Source organism: Manacus vitellinus, unplaced genomic scaffold (genome assembly GCF_001715985.3).
Source record: "Manacus vitellinus isolate BGI_N305 unplaced genomic scaffold, ASM171598v3 scaffold_2_pilon, whole genome shotgun sequence".
Classification (NCBI taxonomy): Eukaryota; Metazoa; Chordata; class Aves; order Passeriformes; family Pipridae; genus Manacus; species Manacus vitellinus.
The window spans coordinates 7,057,157-7,072,319 of record NW_021940208.1 but is presented as its reverse complement, the minus strand read 5'-3'; the positions used below and the strand labels follow the sequence as shown (position 1 = coordinate 7,072,319).

Genomic DNA, 15,163 nt, shown 5'->3' with positions numbered 1-15,163 from the left:
AAGTGGTCCAAAACCTCTTCTGTTAGTGATTTTGAGTATTTAGACATTTTTGCAGATTATATGAGAAATTTGGGGCTCATGAAAGCAAGCAGGAGATCTCAATTGACTTCTGTGGAGTTTTGATTCACTCAATAAATTTGATCATATCAGCTACAATGACAGTTCTTATTTTCCTTCAGGAACTTTCAGCACTGATATGTGACTTTGGAGGAGTCTTTGTCTAGTCGTGCTTTCATTTCCATTCCTTGAAGATTTGCTGCTAAGCCATTCCAAACCCAAAGCCTAACCAGTTACACTGATGATGCAAAGTCTGATCCTGCATATGGTAAGTCAATAAAAATGTCGGCATTAATTTAGCATTTAAAAAATGTTTCAGGACAACTCAATATGGAAATCTTTATAGGTCAAGTAGTGACAAATTTGAAACAAAAAAAAATGTTTTCCTTGTGAGGATTCATAGCAAGAGTTGCCTAGATACTTTTGGTTTTTTGCAGTCTCACAGTGAAACTTCAGTGTGATATTCAGCTGCACTGCAGTAGCATCCATATTAAGACTATTGTCATACAGAAACAAATCTGCTGAATTATTTAGCCTGAGATCAAAACAAGGCTTTCTATGTTCCTCAACACAACATCAGCTAAAGCTCTATAGTGCGTATGAAAGAAAGCTGAAAGCTATTACTGAAATCCACACTTAGTTGAGATTGTATATGCAGCATGAACATCTGGTATTAAAATAATTCCTATTTGTTTTGTTATGATAAATAAGAATTATATCAATTCAAGATGAGAAGACAGTAGCCTAAAATATTTCCGTGGGTAATATTATCACCTTAAGTTAATTTTCATGTTACACCTGCCTCTGTAAAAAATAAATATGTGCTTACATTTATATTTACATGTTGTACATAATTCACTAGTTCAAAAATCTTTATAGAATTTATAAGGAGAGTATGATAAAACCTATACTTGAAGCATATTTTAGAATTTTTACAAATTACAGATCTGACTGTTTTTGTTGCTGCTGTCGTCAAACCCCTCACAATATGGGAAACAGAAGAAATATATTTCAATTATTCATCACAGTCACTACTGACAGATGTGCCTTCATCTACAAGTCTAGCAGCCTCCTCGAAATTTTGGTGTACTAAGCTTAAAAGCCAGATGCAATGTGTTGCTGTAGAGTGACCTCACGGCCAGGACCAAGATTAGAAGTTAGGTGTCCCCAGATGTGAGTGTAGGTGTGGAGTTTCTGTTGATTTTTTAATGTCTCATTTCTCTTCTAGAGAATAAATACCAGCCTGGCAGCAACACACATCAGCTCCAATTTGCCTCTTTTCTGCCATAATACACAGCACATCTGTGGCACAATCACATCAGTTACTCTGTGCTGGTAGGGTTTTTTCAAGCAGTTTTTTTCTCGGTCTGACTCAGGAAAAACTCCACAGACATCACTGAGAAGTACAACATGACAAAGGTTCAGTAGCATTGCCAGAAGCTTGAAGACCTCCCCCAGGGAACACATCTGGTTTTGTCTGCTTTGGAAATAAACCAGTCCAGGAGATAGCCCCATGTACTGAGGACCACACAGACTCCTTGGCACTGTATACACAACTTGAAGAACTGTGCTTTAACTGCTCTGTGGAAACCACAGTAAGTTCTCATGTTGCTGATAGTCAGGAATTAAAAATAAAATGCTGTCTGTTAGTAATGAAGTTGTTGCAAAATAAAAAAAATATTTTGCTTAATGAAGGTTAAATATTTGCCGTTTCTAACAGCAGTAAATGTTTTCACCCCGAGCTTCCTAACTGGCTTCCTCTTCTACTCTGACTCACTCTGTTTTGTCACACTTCAGAAATATTTAAGCCTAGAAAAGTCTTTGAAGTTATTTGTCAACTGTCTTACAAATGCAGTTTAAAAGGGACTGCAACACATGGTTGTGTTTTCAGCTACAGCTATCAATCCAGACATTCTCTCAACCAGGGAAACCTTGTGGAGTTTTTCATCTTAAGAAAATATGATCAGCTTCAAAGAGTAGCAGGATGCTATCTGGTACCAAAATGACACTAAGAATGACTTTGAAGTCTCTTCTTCATAAATAGTCCCCATGGTTTCAATGCAAGTTTTTGCCAAGTAAGAATCTAAATCCTGTATGAAAGAGAGTGATATAAGTTCTGTTTTGTATAAATTGCACCCAGCATAAAGTTTAAATGCCTGTAATTTGGTTACGTAGTGTTTCATGTTCAGGAATATGATCTTTCTGCTTGGAAGGATAAAATTCTGAAATATGAACAGAGATAAAAAAGTGAGTTGAAAGCTGATGCCTGTCTTGTTTGAATGAACAGCTTCTGGTCAGACAAACTCACATTACTGCACATGCAGCAAATGTAATGTTAAATATTCTGCCTCACTACAGTTCCACTTGTGGCTGTGAGCAGGGTTGGATTAAAACTATGTGAAGTTGACATTTCCAGATCAAGGCACAGGCAGGAACAAATGTGCTGTGCACTCTGTGAATGGAGGATCTTGTCCAGAACACTCTTCAATCTTCCATTGAAGCACACAGCTTTGTGGTTCGCCAGTGTAGACCGGAGCCAAAATCAGAGCAGAAAATTTTCCTACCAAACCCCCATGATCTTCAGACACTTTGACACACATGTGGGTACCAGCAAGCCAGAATCTGTCTCTATGGATATGTGTTAGTAGATATCATTAATTTCAATCTTCCTTGGTATTTTTGAGCACTAGATTGCATTTTACGCATCTTACAGGGATGTGCAGCCAGCACCAATGCTCCCATTTTACCCAGTGAGCATCCCCCAAGCCAGAGAGCAAGATTTGTTGTAAAGCTTCTCTTCAAACATTTTGAACCTCAAGCACTGAGGTCATGTTTCAGTCTAGGAGACAGAACTAGCCCTAATTTGAAGTAAATCTCCTAAACCACATATAATCTAGTTATGGTTCTCTCAATACCAATTGCTTTAATAAATTGACCTCCTCCTATTGTGCTTCATTACTTAATAATGAAGATGTAGCCTTTGAAAAATGTAAATGTTTAAATACTGGTATTAATACATGCAATGATATTGTGATATAAGCAATGATTACAATTGTCCTTCAAAACACTAGTGTTTAATTTGGCAATGAAATAATAAAATTAAAAAATAGAAAAGGTGAGCTGAACAGTTAGTTCAGTTAAAAGTCACTCTGATAAAATGTGAGTACAGTTAATTTAAATTAACCAACACCCTGTTTAATGAAGTATTATAAATATAGTAATATTAATAACATTACTGTAATATTATGCAATGTTATATTTAAACAAATTGCTTTGTTTTATTCAACTAAAAGATGAGACACATAAAAAGGTCACAAATATGAATATATCAGACTAGGTAAGAATTACCTAAGCCTCATAATTGAAGTAATATATTCAGTAGAAAAGACCTAACAGGCCTCTGTTGTACAAGGTTGCATAAAAAGGGGAAGAGAGAAAAGGAGTAAATGAGATTCACAAATCTGCTTTTGTTGCAGTAAAACTGAGCTATCAAATGGAAATGCTGGAAAGAGCTGGCTTGGAGCCAAGTGAATAGTGGGTTTGGGTTTGGGTTTTTTTCCCCTTCTTACTGATACAAAAATAAAAACGAACTTTTAACATCAGAGAAGAATTCCAGACAATTAAAGAACAAAAATCCAGTTTCATTCACAGATAATCGTAAAAAAAGCAGCAGAAAACAAAGTCTAGCTTCACAAAGTTGTCATTGAGACTTCCTTTTTAAAATATTCAGTGTGGTTTAGATACTTCCTGAGGATCTGAGAGCCCCAGAAACAAATACCATCTCCACCTCTTAGGCAAGGTTTTGGTAGCAGGAGGTTGACTACAAGGGTGGCTTCTGTGAGAAGCTTCTAGAAGCTTCCCCCATGTTTGACATAGTCAGTGTCAGCAGGCTCCAAGACAGACCCACTGCTGACCAAGGCTGAGTGAGCCCTTCAGTGACAGTGGCAGCACCTCTGGGATAACAAATTTTAGAAGGAAAAAAAGCTAATGCACAGAAGCAACTGCAGCTAGAGAAGAGAGGAGTAGGAATATGTGACAGAAACAGCCCTGCAGACCCCAAGATCAGTGCAGAAGGAGGGAGAGGAGGTACTCCAGACACCAGAGCAGAGATTCCCCTGCAGCCCATGGTGCAGAGAATGGTGAGGCAGCTGTGCTCCTGGAGCCAATGGAAGTCCATGGGGGAGCAGAGATCCACCTGAAGCCCCTGGAGGAACCCCTGCTGGAGCAGGTGGATGCCTGAAGGAGGCTGTGATGGCTTTGGTGGGCACATGGTGTCCAGCCAAGGTCAAACCACCACACACACCTTAAGACAGATGTGAATTATCAGTCTGAGGTATAGCTGGGAATAAGTAGCTCCTTTATTTTAAATTATCCATCCATCCTAGTTAATCTTTTCATTGTAATCTAAAATTCACTGGAATTTTTCCAAATTCTCTCCTTTAGAAAGTCAGTAACACTTGTTTATCCCAGAAATGTGCTGAAGAGTTGTCTAGAAAGAATTCTGGGAATGGAGATTGTAAGATAAGTGCTAAGTATTATTGATTTGGGAATGTGCTGCAATTATTCTAATAATATGGCAAAGACCAATCATTGAGTTGGACTGTCATGCTTGACACACTTCATGTCTCCCCTGGGAGTATCATTGGTGACCACATGGAGGGGCAGCAGGGGGTAAAAGTCCAAAGCCCAGACAAGGCTCAGCATGCTCTCCACATCATCTCAGGTCTGTCCCACAGTATACCTTGCCAGACAGGATATTGGGGTAACAAATGGGAGCTTCCTTCTCCCACAGCAGGGAGTCTTCAACTTCTATCACTCTTCACTTCCTCTTGCATGGATTAGGCTCTGCAAGCTCTGATACTTTGCTGGAAAGAGCTTTCAGCCTCTCACCTGGTACCAAAGCACTGAAGCTATTAAAGAGCTACAAGGGCCACTCTTGTCTCTGATACACCCTCCAGTCACCCATGACCTTTCAAACTATCTTTTGTTCTGGTTTTATACAGTATCTATAAGGATCCACATTTGTTTCCTAAGTGGTATGATAATACAGAACAAACTCATGATCATTTGGTGTTACCTTGCTGTAATAAAAGTTTAAGAGTGAGAGTAAGTGGCAAGTTATTTCAGGTTTCATGCTACCTCTGTGGTTCTTTGACACTATGATAACTCTTATATAGAGAGGCCTATTTATGTTAAACTTTCATTAAATCAGGGTAGATACCAAGTCACAAACTCTTGCCTTCTGAAATGCTCAGTTTAATGAATGAATTCAGCCTAAAGCATTATGAGGCCTGTTCAATTACATTACAATCCTGTGCTGGAACTGAGAATTCCTTTTCAACAGAGAAGACTATGAAAATATCGAGCTTCACGGCTGCACTTCTGCCAGCAAGAACATTTTGTAATCTTTGGATTGTGGCATCTTCATTGCTGGCTGAAATATGGATCACATTTGGCTCCTTAAAACAACAGATTGAAAATCAGTATGAGTATATGAATAAAACAAAAAAGAAGAAATAGCTCCATATTCAAGCAGAATTTTATTCAAAATCCTGGAAGTACAGATCTACATTTCCAAAGGTAGCTAGTCATTCTGATGTTTGATTTGACACATCAAAGCAGACTCAAGTCTTCACAGCAGTAAAGTTCAGCAATCTGTAAAAAACCAGGATCTGCTCTCAGGATGGATGAGACATTACATAGTGAACCCCCCAGACGAGTAGTCACTTTTAGGGAAAGACAGCAAAAGGAAGAAACAAAAATGCATATACTTCAGTAAATTCAGCAATGTGGATATATGTTTTGTCCTTTTTCTCTTTCTATTTATTTCTCCTACCTCTTTTCCCTGCATTTCTTACAGTTTCTGTCTCTGTTTTCCTGAACTGTGCTCTCTTCAGTTCCCTTCAGGAATTCCTGACCTCCTGTTCTATGTCTCCCCTTTCATTCCCCTTGTCAGTGCTGCTTCTTTTTCCTTTTGCTAATTCCTCTTCTTCTGGCAATAAACACAGTGGGCTGACCTCTGTGTGAGCTGTTCCTTTTTGTCCATTTCCATAACCACTACCTACTGCATCTCTCAACTAGTATATTACTCCCTCATTTCTTCCCCAGACCCTTACACAGAAGGGGGGGTGTGAATGGAGATGGTTTGGTGAATATAGGAGCTTAAGCTAGATTGCTCCTAATTTTTCTCCTGTCATATATCTTTTCTGTCACCTCTTCTCTCATGATACCTTCCTGTTCAGAACACGGACTATAGCTAGTGAAGAGAGAACCAATTGTCTCTAGCAGCAGTCCCCCGAGAAGGTGCATCTAAATTCCCAAAGGAAATCCAACAGATCCCAAAAATTTCAGCACCTCCATCAATTTGAATAAACTGCTTTGTTCTAAAGCTGTTCCTTCTTCATGGATTTTAATAGGAAATTGAGGAGATCATGATCTTTGAAAACTATGATTGCCTTCGCTAGAAGCCGCAGTTTAACATGAACTTTAAAATTATGCCAACATCTCAAAACTCTGAGTTATTTTTTAGTTGTATTTTAGGCCTACTCTATAACCAAAATGTTCCTACAAGTAGTAACTCTAAAGTAAAGGAGCATGTCAGAAGGCTATACTGGTTAAACAGTTCTTAAACCAGTAATAACTTAATTCATGCTACTCTTGTAACTAAGATGCCACTGTCTCCAGATCTCACAAGATCAAGATCAGAAGTGCTAGTCAAGGAGCTACCTGTATTTTTACATCACCAACCCCTAGGAACGTGGGAAGCAGCTTCATTTAATGGCAAAATATGCTGAGTTCATATATTCTGCAAGGTCACGGCACTAAAAATATTCCTCTTACAAAGCTAACAAACTCTGTTTCCTTAGGGTTGGAAGCTTTCCCCTTCTACTACGAAGTTCATACATTTCACTGAAGCAGAGAAGGTAGGCACATTTAGAAGACTATGCTAAAATCTACCAGCTTATAAGGAACAGGTTTGCTCCACAAAAGCCACACTCCACAGACTGTAAAGAAATACATTCCCCAGGGCACTAGCTGACCATTGCAGGCAAATACTAAAATACCTGAAAGGTTCCCTAGATCAAACTCTTTCCAGGAGACACGTTGGAAGAGAGCTTTTCCAAACAACTGAATTTGTTAAGGTTGGGTGTTAAGAACAGCAAGTAAGGTTCATTATGAGCATGAAACCAACACTCACCACCTATCAGTAGGAAGCAAGTGATTATTCCACACATTTACAAAAGGTTTCAGAATATGAAATAAGGTGACTCAACATAGCAGTCCTAAGCAGATTTCTTATGCAAAGATTTCAAGCCTGTTAGCTACTTATTAAAGGAAGAGGTGAGTTAGTTCTGCAGAAAGATGCCCTGCAAGTTAAAAATAAGTTGTTATAGTGAACGTTTCTTGTTATCGACTCTTACTTTTTATTCTTGCATGTCTTGAGTAGAGTTGAGGCTGTAAAAGTAAACTGCTTCTGTTCTGTGACACTGCTTTCAGGCTTCTAATGGAGAAATTGTTTTTCACATCCCAAACTCCTTCTACAGCCACTGTTAATAATTTGGCAAAACAATAGCGTTATAACTGATTACTTCAACTTGTTCTAGAATTAATGAAATAATACACCACAATATTCTTCCAAAGTTAATGAAAATAGATTGACATCTTCAGAGAGCAATTCAGATTGCTAAAGGCATACAACGCTCTCTACTGCCTGTAGAACAGATTAAGACTACTAAAGCTCCTAACTGAAGAACAATATAGCTTGGCTATAATATATAAGAAGCAGCAGTAATATCACTGATGCATCCACCAGCATCATTTTTCGGTCACACTGAAATATCAAATGCCCTCATAAAAAGATAGAAGAAAATATCCCTCCCCCTCCAAAAAAAAAAACCAAAACATGAAAATAAAAACCCAACAAAACCCAAACCAACCAAAACAAAGCCAACACCACCAGAATTAAATAAAAAGCTAATTTATTTTGTGGAAAGGTTACAACTTACTAGCCATCTAATTTATGTAAAACAATAAATTTTCATAATCTAAACGGTGTAAATCAGTAACTATCCAACCTGGTAACTATTGTTTATCAGAGCTCAGGCCACTTAGGGAGCATGTCTAATTCTCCAAATGAAACAGATGAAAAAGGAACTCAGTACTCACTGAAGAATCTGTACACCACCATCCATCTGCCTGTATTTATTATTCATAGCATTGTTGTATTATGCCTACAACATTATGCTATAATATCATTTCTATACTGAACATGTAATACCATTTCTATACTGAGCGTGTCATAGATGCATATTATTCGTTCCTGTAATAAATATTTTTGTAATGTTTCTATGTTATCTTTAGTACTTTAAGCCTTTGTAGCGTACCTTTCACTTTCAGACTCCTCACAATTCATCAGAACATATAAGGTAGCATCCAATTACACAATCAGACTGAAATATTGCAGACAATTTTAATTCACTGGCAGATGGATACAGCAAAATAGTTGTGTTCAGCTCCTAGTAACGTTAGGAACATGAGCAGATTGAGCAGACCAATGTTAACATCTGAGATTCAGCTACATGTTCAGGTAGCGGAACAGGTTTCAAAGTGCCTTTTTCTCTTCATTTACTATAAACAGAACCTGCATAAGTCAGTCGTTTGCAGGTGTGTGCTGTAATTGCCTAACAAGCCTAATCACAAAAATACAGGTGCAGGCTCATATGGGCTTTACATCTGATACCTAATTTAAGTACATTTTTGTCTGTGAATCCAACAGTTTTAAATTCATTTTGACTGAGTTTAGAATTGGGTCTCTCAATCCTACACAAGAGAAACTATTCCAATAATTACAGCACTTCTTTCAAAAGAAAAAGGTAATAAAACCTCTTCCTACTGCTTGGCATTTGTTTCAGCTTTATTAAACTGATAGATCACATGGAATTATCCATGTTCTCTGCGGTCCCATAATTTCTGACAAAAAAGAAAAAAAATAATAAAGACTATATTCAACTCTTGTGTTTCTAAATGTTCCCAAGGATATCACATAAATGTTCTGGGTTGCTATTTTTTTTAAATAATAATTTTGCCACAGTTCCTCAAAGCAACCATTTGTCCTGACAAACACTTTCCCTTTGCTGATAAGGAGGATTACCTGCAGCTGGATGTTTAACATCGCATTCTTCTTTCTGAAAATGAAGGTGCTCCTCAAGTATTTCTTTAACTCTCCTAGGTGGCTCAACACATACACATTTCTTCCCTGCTAGTAAAACATATTACAAAAGAAACAGTTATTACGAGTCCCCTGAAAGCTGACATGCTTTGCTGAACGCAACATCAAATTATGCTGCTCTGCTTCTGTCTTTAATACACTGTCATTTTAATACATCATAACTCTAATACAGTGTAAGACAAATCATTTACAAATATAGAATAGTGTTCAGCCGACCCCTGTTCCCCAACACCGAGTGAATCCTCAGGATAGGAGGATGGTACAGGACAGGACCCTGGTGGGTACATCCATAGGGGGTGTGCTTATAGCCAAGGCCACCCAGGGCACTCGGGGAGACACGGCCACTGAGCCTCCCACCGACAGACATTCCAAGGCAGGGCCGTGCATGAACGAGCACCCAAGGAGATGTCCTCCCTGAAAGAGGTCTCCAAGGAGCTGAAGAGGGATGCGGGCACCTCATGGCGGCAGGGGAGTCTCTGCCTGACAGGGCGGTGCCTGCACCAGGGCTGCAGTGCCAGGGGCGGCGAGTGGCCGCCGAGGTGCCCGGGGGGCATCAGTGAGGAGCCGCGGGTGGCTGGCTTGGCTCCCCGAGGGGACACGGCGGGGCAGGCCCGGAGTGGGGCAGGGGCGGCCGGGGACCAGGACCGCTGTGCTCACGGGGCTGCTCGCCGCGGGCATCTCTGCTCGGCTCCTCGGCGCCGCCGCCGGCAGCTCCCGGCCCCGCGCCCTCATGGCCGCCGTGCCCGGGCGTTGGCGTCGGGCTGTTTGCCACGGGAGGTTGCCGGGCCGCTCGCAGCGGGGGCGGGGCCGTCACGTCGGGTGCGAGTTCCCGAGGGATGGAGCCCAGAGCCTCGGGCAGCCCTGTGCCCGGGGCCGGCGGATCGGGTCCCACATTTTCGGTCACAGCGGGGTGTTCTACCCCTTCCACAGGCCAGGGATAAGCGCGGGGGTGCCCCTGAGGTCCGGTGCGGCCAGCTGCCATCCCCAGAGGACAGCAGACCGTGGCCACCTCATGCCTGCTTGGGGCACAGGTGGGTGGCAGCTCTCGGAGCCATTAACAGCTACTCCTTTTTGTCACTCAGCATGACCCCACGGAGGAGCGGGGCACGCACATCACTGGGTACCCCCGTGGGGTGTCACCACTGGCCTGCCTCATGCAAGGATGCCTTGTCATCCTCACTCCAGGCAATGGCAGACTGACAGGAGTAACAAGAGAAGAGTCCTGTTTAACTGATGTAGATCTACTGATACTCAAAAGTACTAGCTTGGTTGTAAAATGAGGCATTTTGAGACATTGTTTATAGGTCTGAAGTATACTTGACTCTCCTTGTTTTGCCACAGTTACAGTTTTGAGTAAGAGGAACAGTTGCCATTTACAGTAGTCAATGGATGATGCTGCCAGCAGGCACACAGGGAAGCTGTCCTGCTCACCTGGCTGAAAGCTTTCCTCCATAGTAGCTCCCTCGAAACCAACTCTTTGCATATGGTAGTGAGAATTTATAAGATACAAACGAAGTCTCGTTACACAAATGCATGATGTAATCCATGTCTGTATTACTCCTTGACACATTTCAAAGCATATTCATTTTCCACTGATGTCCGGAACCCAAATTTTCAAAAATAATAAGCATTAAAATCATCTTATACCATTCATAGTTCAGAGGCTGTTCTTCATTTTCTAACAGAAGTGCTGCACATTACACACTCCTTCTAAAAGATGGGTGATGGAAATGCCCTCCAAAGTCGCTTGATGAGAGCACCAAATGTGGGCCAACATACCCCAACCCTGCTGCTGCTGCTGTGACAATTGTGCTTCAGCTGTGTTAGTGATGTCTGAAAGGAGCATGGGATCACTCAGTAAGAAACCTGCATGGGACAATAAAGTGCTTTGTTACAGCTCTCATATTGAGAAAAAACTGACAGAACTTCAGGTCTTACATTCAAGTTTCAGTTCAATTTGTTTAGCAGAGAGAAGCAAGTTTCTCCACTTCTAAATTACAGATGGCAAAGTTGAAGCTGAAAATCATGCAGCATGCCAGTACCATGGGAAAATCTTTAATGTACGTCTCAGTTTAAAGAGACAGAAGTGTTTGCTAAGGAGGGCGGGATACGAGAAAAACCAAGCTCCTCCTGAGTAATTATAACTTTGAAACTAAGAGGCTCCAGTCGAAAAGGTGTGGAAAAGAAAATAACAGCTATTTACTAAAGGAGAGAGAGAGAGAGAGAGAGAGACAGAGAGAACACAAACCAAGAAGCAATAATCCCGCAACCAAACTCCCACCGAAAACAATTCGGTACCTTTTGTCTCTCGGCGCAGTTAAAACCATCCCCAGCAGGGGGCGCTGGCGCCTCGGGAGGGGGCCGCAGTGCCCCACGGTGGCCGGCAGGGGGCGCTGTTGGGCTCTGGCGGCCGTTGGTCCCGGCGCGCGGGGGCGGCCGGGTCGGAGCAGGGCACGGGAAGGGAGAAGGGAAAGGGGGGCTCCTCCTGCGCACTCACGCTGCCAAAGGCTGGCTCTGGCTGGGGATCCCCTTCCTCTTCCCCTTCCAGTGCCGGCTGCTGCCAACACTGGGGAAAGAGGAGGGGAAGGGCGGCCCTTCCCCCCCAAAGACTACTCCGCAGATGGCACTGGAATTTCCGATGAATTCCAGGCAAGTCCAGGCAGTGGGCAGAGCAGAGCAGAGCGCGAGGACTCAGATGCGAACTGGGACCTCCCTCGGGGCCAGAAGCCAAAAAATGACCCGGCCGAAAGAAAAATGAACCCCGGACCGCTTCTCTTCACACACCCTCTCCGAGTCCGGGCAAAAGCCAAGTCCCACCTCCCAAGGAAAAAAAAAACCAATAAAAAGCTGCCCCTACGCCCAGCTGAGGCTACAGGAGGATGGGGGTTCTCCTTTACCAATTTAGCTGGTGTGCCGAGGTTATTTAGGATTTCAATGAAGCAGTCCAGGGCTCGAAGAGTTCTAGCTTGCTGGCAAGGAGCTGTTGGTGTGGGAAAATTTACTAGGAAAAAGTAACAAATTATAAAACTGTAACAATGTACTAACTCAAAGTGGAAGAGAAACACTAAATTACCTGTAACTAAATCAGCTGTAACTAATCAGACAAAACAGTATGCTTGCTGTTTATCCTCACAGAGTTGAGGCTCATTTGTCCAACCAATGCCACGTCCCTAACCTTAAATCTTTAAGCAATTTAATTTTGCAAGGGAAAAGTAAACAGGATCTTGATAGAAAGTCATTTCCTTGAAAAGTAACAGGAAAAATAAACCAAAACTCCTTTCTCACCCTGTGGATAATACTTAGTATTTATGAACAGGAACTTGCATTGATAAATGAGCTTTCAATTAAACATATGACAAAGTACTTGAGGTTAAATATTTTATTTTATAATAAGCCTTATACCAAAATCATTAAATATTTTGTGTATCACCCAAATAAGTTACATTCATTCTGAGCTTTCATGCAGTTTTAAAAAAGTTAAAATTTCTCAAAAAATTCATTTTAAAGTGAGTTGCAATAAACTCTGCCTAACCAAGCCAGAATTCTTTCATATCAAGTAAATATTCCAGTTTTCTTTACTGCTACGACACTACAGACCAATTAGACAGACCCCTCCAAATTTGCACTAATTAAATGGCAACAAACAGAAACTACTGAGACTTTGTGAATACCTTCAGTAACAGTAGTAACACTTCAAAGCATGAGTGAGACAACTGAGCTGAATTGCAAGAAGTGACATTTTGCCTGGGAGAACAATAAAGTATCTTACATTACATTACATTTACCTTGCTGCAAAGAGACAGACCACCACTGATGAGCATGCAGAACACAAACAAGAAAGTGGCAGCAAACCCCACATTCATAAGCTTAATCACAGCTTTTAAGGGGACACGGCATTTATGCAGTCTTCTGCTATTTCAAAAAGGTAGTGATACATATCAGTCCTCCTAGCAATGTCAAGGGCAGTTTCATCCAAGCTGTTTTTCAGGTCTGGTTTCACATAACGATTCATCAGCAAGAGTTCGAGGGTTTCTCTGCTGTTTTTGTTTCCTGCAGCAATATGCAGTGGGGTCAGCAAACCATTTGTCTGTGCGTTGATGTCTGCGCCTTGCTGCAGCAGGAACGCGGCCACTCTTGTGTTGTTCCACTTGCAGGCGCTGTGAAGGGGTGTCCAGCCGTCCACAGTCTGCGCGTGAATGTCAGCCCCCTGTGCCACCAATTCGTGTGCAATGTCCAAGTGCCCCCTGTAGGCAGCTCGGTGGAGAGGAGTGTACTGGTCTTCATCACGAGCATTTACTGGAGCCAGCTTTTCAGTCAGGAGCCTCTTTACTGTACTCAGCTGTTTAAATAAAACAGGTAATTTCATGTGATTCCGTGAAACAGGATGTATGGCTTTTCCTGTCTGGAAGTTCAGTGGAAAACCAATTTCTGTCAGTGTCAAAAAACGCTTAAGTGCAACAGCAGATTTTAAAATGAAACCAGCTATTGTTACTAGGGTTGGGGGATTTTGTGGGGGTTTTGTTTGTTTGTTTTCCGTGGGTTGTTCTGTTTTCAAAGAGCTAAAACATGAATATTAGTTGCAATGCCTTAAGACTACCTTAACCTTACACCTTCTCCCCATTCACTGTGAAGACATAAGTACCTCCACAGAACTGCAGAGGGGAGCTTTTGTGTGTAAGAAAGGCGACTAATGAAAATAAGTGTACACAAGGGTATAATAACATAACAGGAATCTTGGTTGTCTCTCCCTCACTTCCAAAAATAAAGTTGGATTTCTTTTCCATAAAAATATACAAAAACAGTCACCTGTTATCTGCATATAGAGCTTCAGAAACAATAAATTTCAGATACATCCTCTCCACTCCAGTTAAAAGGCTTATTTGCCAGGAAGAAAGAGCCTGGCATGCTTTCCGTTTATATAAGTTAAAGAGAAGTGCTGTTACTTGAACTTTCAACTGAAATCAAAGCTTGCTTTCTGAAAGCTAATGGATCCAGAGACTTTTCAGTGTGCGTGGGCTACAAAGGGAGATGTTTTACATGCAGTGGCTTGCAAAACCAGATCAAAATAGCTCAGAGAAAGACAGGAAAGTGTAGGTAAATTTTTGTTTGTGGATGAGTTGTTAGATATGTGATTAAAATAACATTCTTCTAAGTGCTACATATGAACAGAACAAGTGCCTTACCCGATTGTTTTCAGCTGCCCAGAGTAGCAATGTCTCTGGATTTTTTTCCATTTTCTTTTCTTGCATTTCATACCATTCCTCACTTCTTTCTTGCTCATCATCGTCATCATCGGATTGTCCTGACCAACAGCTCTGAGTCCCCACAGGAATCAAATGCCTGTGAGTCTCCAGCAGTTCAAGCTGATTAAAATGCTCTGTGAAGTCTTCAAACAACTCACTATCATCGTCGTCCTCATCGACTTGCTCTTCTTTATTCATTTTCAGTCAGCATCTGTGAGCAGCAAATGTACAATCTTGTTGTTTTACAATACAAATGGATGATGTGGACATCGACAAATACGAAAATTAAAGAGCAAACTCAAAGTTCCTCCACTAACCCGGCCCTTGTTAGCTCTGCCAGAACTCCCAGACAATATCCACGCTGGAAAAGCACCATGTTACCCCGGTCCCGAAACGGCACCACTTTGGGACGGGCAGCGAGAAGCAGCGCGAGGGTTTGCAGAGTGCACCCGGAGCGCTGCCCGTTTTCTTAACAAAGAGGTCGGAGCAGTCCGGATAGCAGGGCAGAGTCTCTGCGAGGCTCCGCGGCGCCTGTCCGGCCCCGGCCCAGCCCGCGGCCCCGGCCCTCCTCCGCTCCGTTCCGCACCCCCTGGACGGGCCCTGGCGCCACAGAAGGACGCTCCCCCGCTCCCCG

General features: G+C 41.9%; 1 protein-coding gene and 1 long non-coding RNA gene across 3 annotated transcripts; both read right to left on the bottom strand.

Annotated features, from left to right (window-relative positions):
- Window positions 1-5,580: 5,580 nt before the first annotated feature.
- On the bottom strand, window positions 5,581-10,007 carry LOC108639403. 2 transcript variants are annotated; one of them, XR_001920435.2, is made up of 4 exons: window positions 9,944-10,007; window positions 9,209-9,316; window positions 7,479-7,604; window positions 5,581-5,712 (listed from the first exon to the last, which is right to left on the bottom strand). It is a non-coding gene; the product is annotated as an uncharacterized LOC108639403 (long non-coding RNA). The 2 variants fall into 2 exon arrangements; XR_001920434.2 differs by having other exon boundaries at window positions 9,209-9,313.
- Window positions 10,008-12,647: 2,640 nt separating this feature from the next.
- Window positions 12,648-14,968, bottom strand: ANKRD49 (ankyrin repeat domain 49). Its single transcript, XM_008919321.3, has 3 exons — window positions 14,847-14,968; window positions 14,470-14,740; window positions 12,648-13,625 (listed from the first exon to the last, which is right to left on the bottom strand). Exons 2-3 carry the CDS (start codon window positions 14,725-14,727, stop codon window positions 13,167-13,169), a joined length of 717 nt encoding a protein of 238 aa, XP_008917569.1. The 5' UTR covers window positions 14,728-14,740; window positions 14,847-14,968; the 3' UTR covers window positions 12,648-13,166.
- Between the last annotated feature and the right edge of the window lie 195 nt (window positions 14,969-15,163).

Bases quoted from the DNA above. Each gene is read 5' to 3' on its own strand.
- ANKRD49 (XM_008919321.3), bottom strand. From the start codon at position 14,727: ATGAATAAAGAAGAGCAAGTCGATGAGGACGACGATGATAGTGAGTTG. The intron at 13,626-14,469 runs GTAAGGCACTTG...TTATTTAAACAG, and splicing joins GGGCAGCTGAAAACAATCGG to CTGAGTACAGTAAAGAGGCT.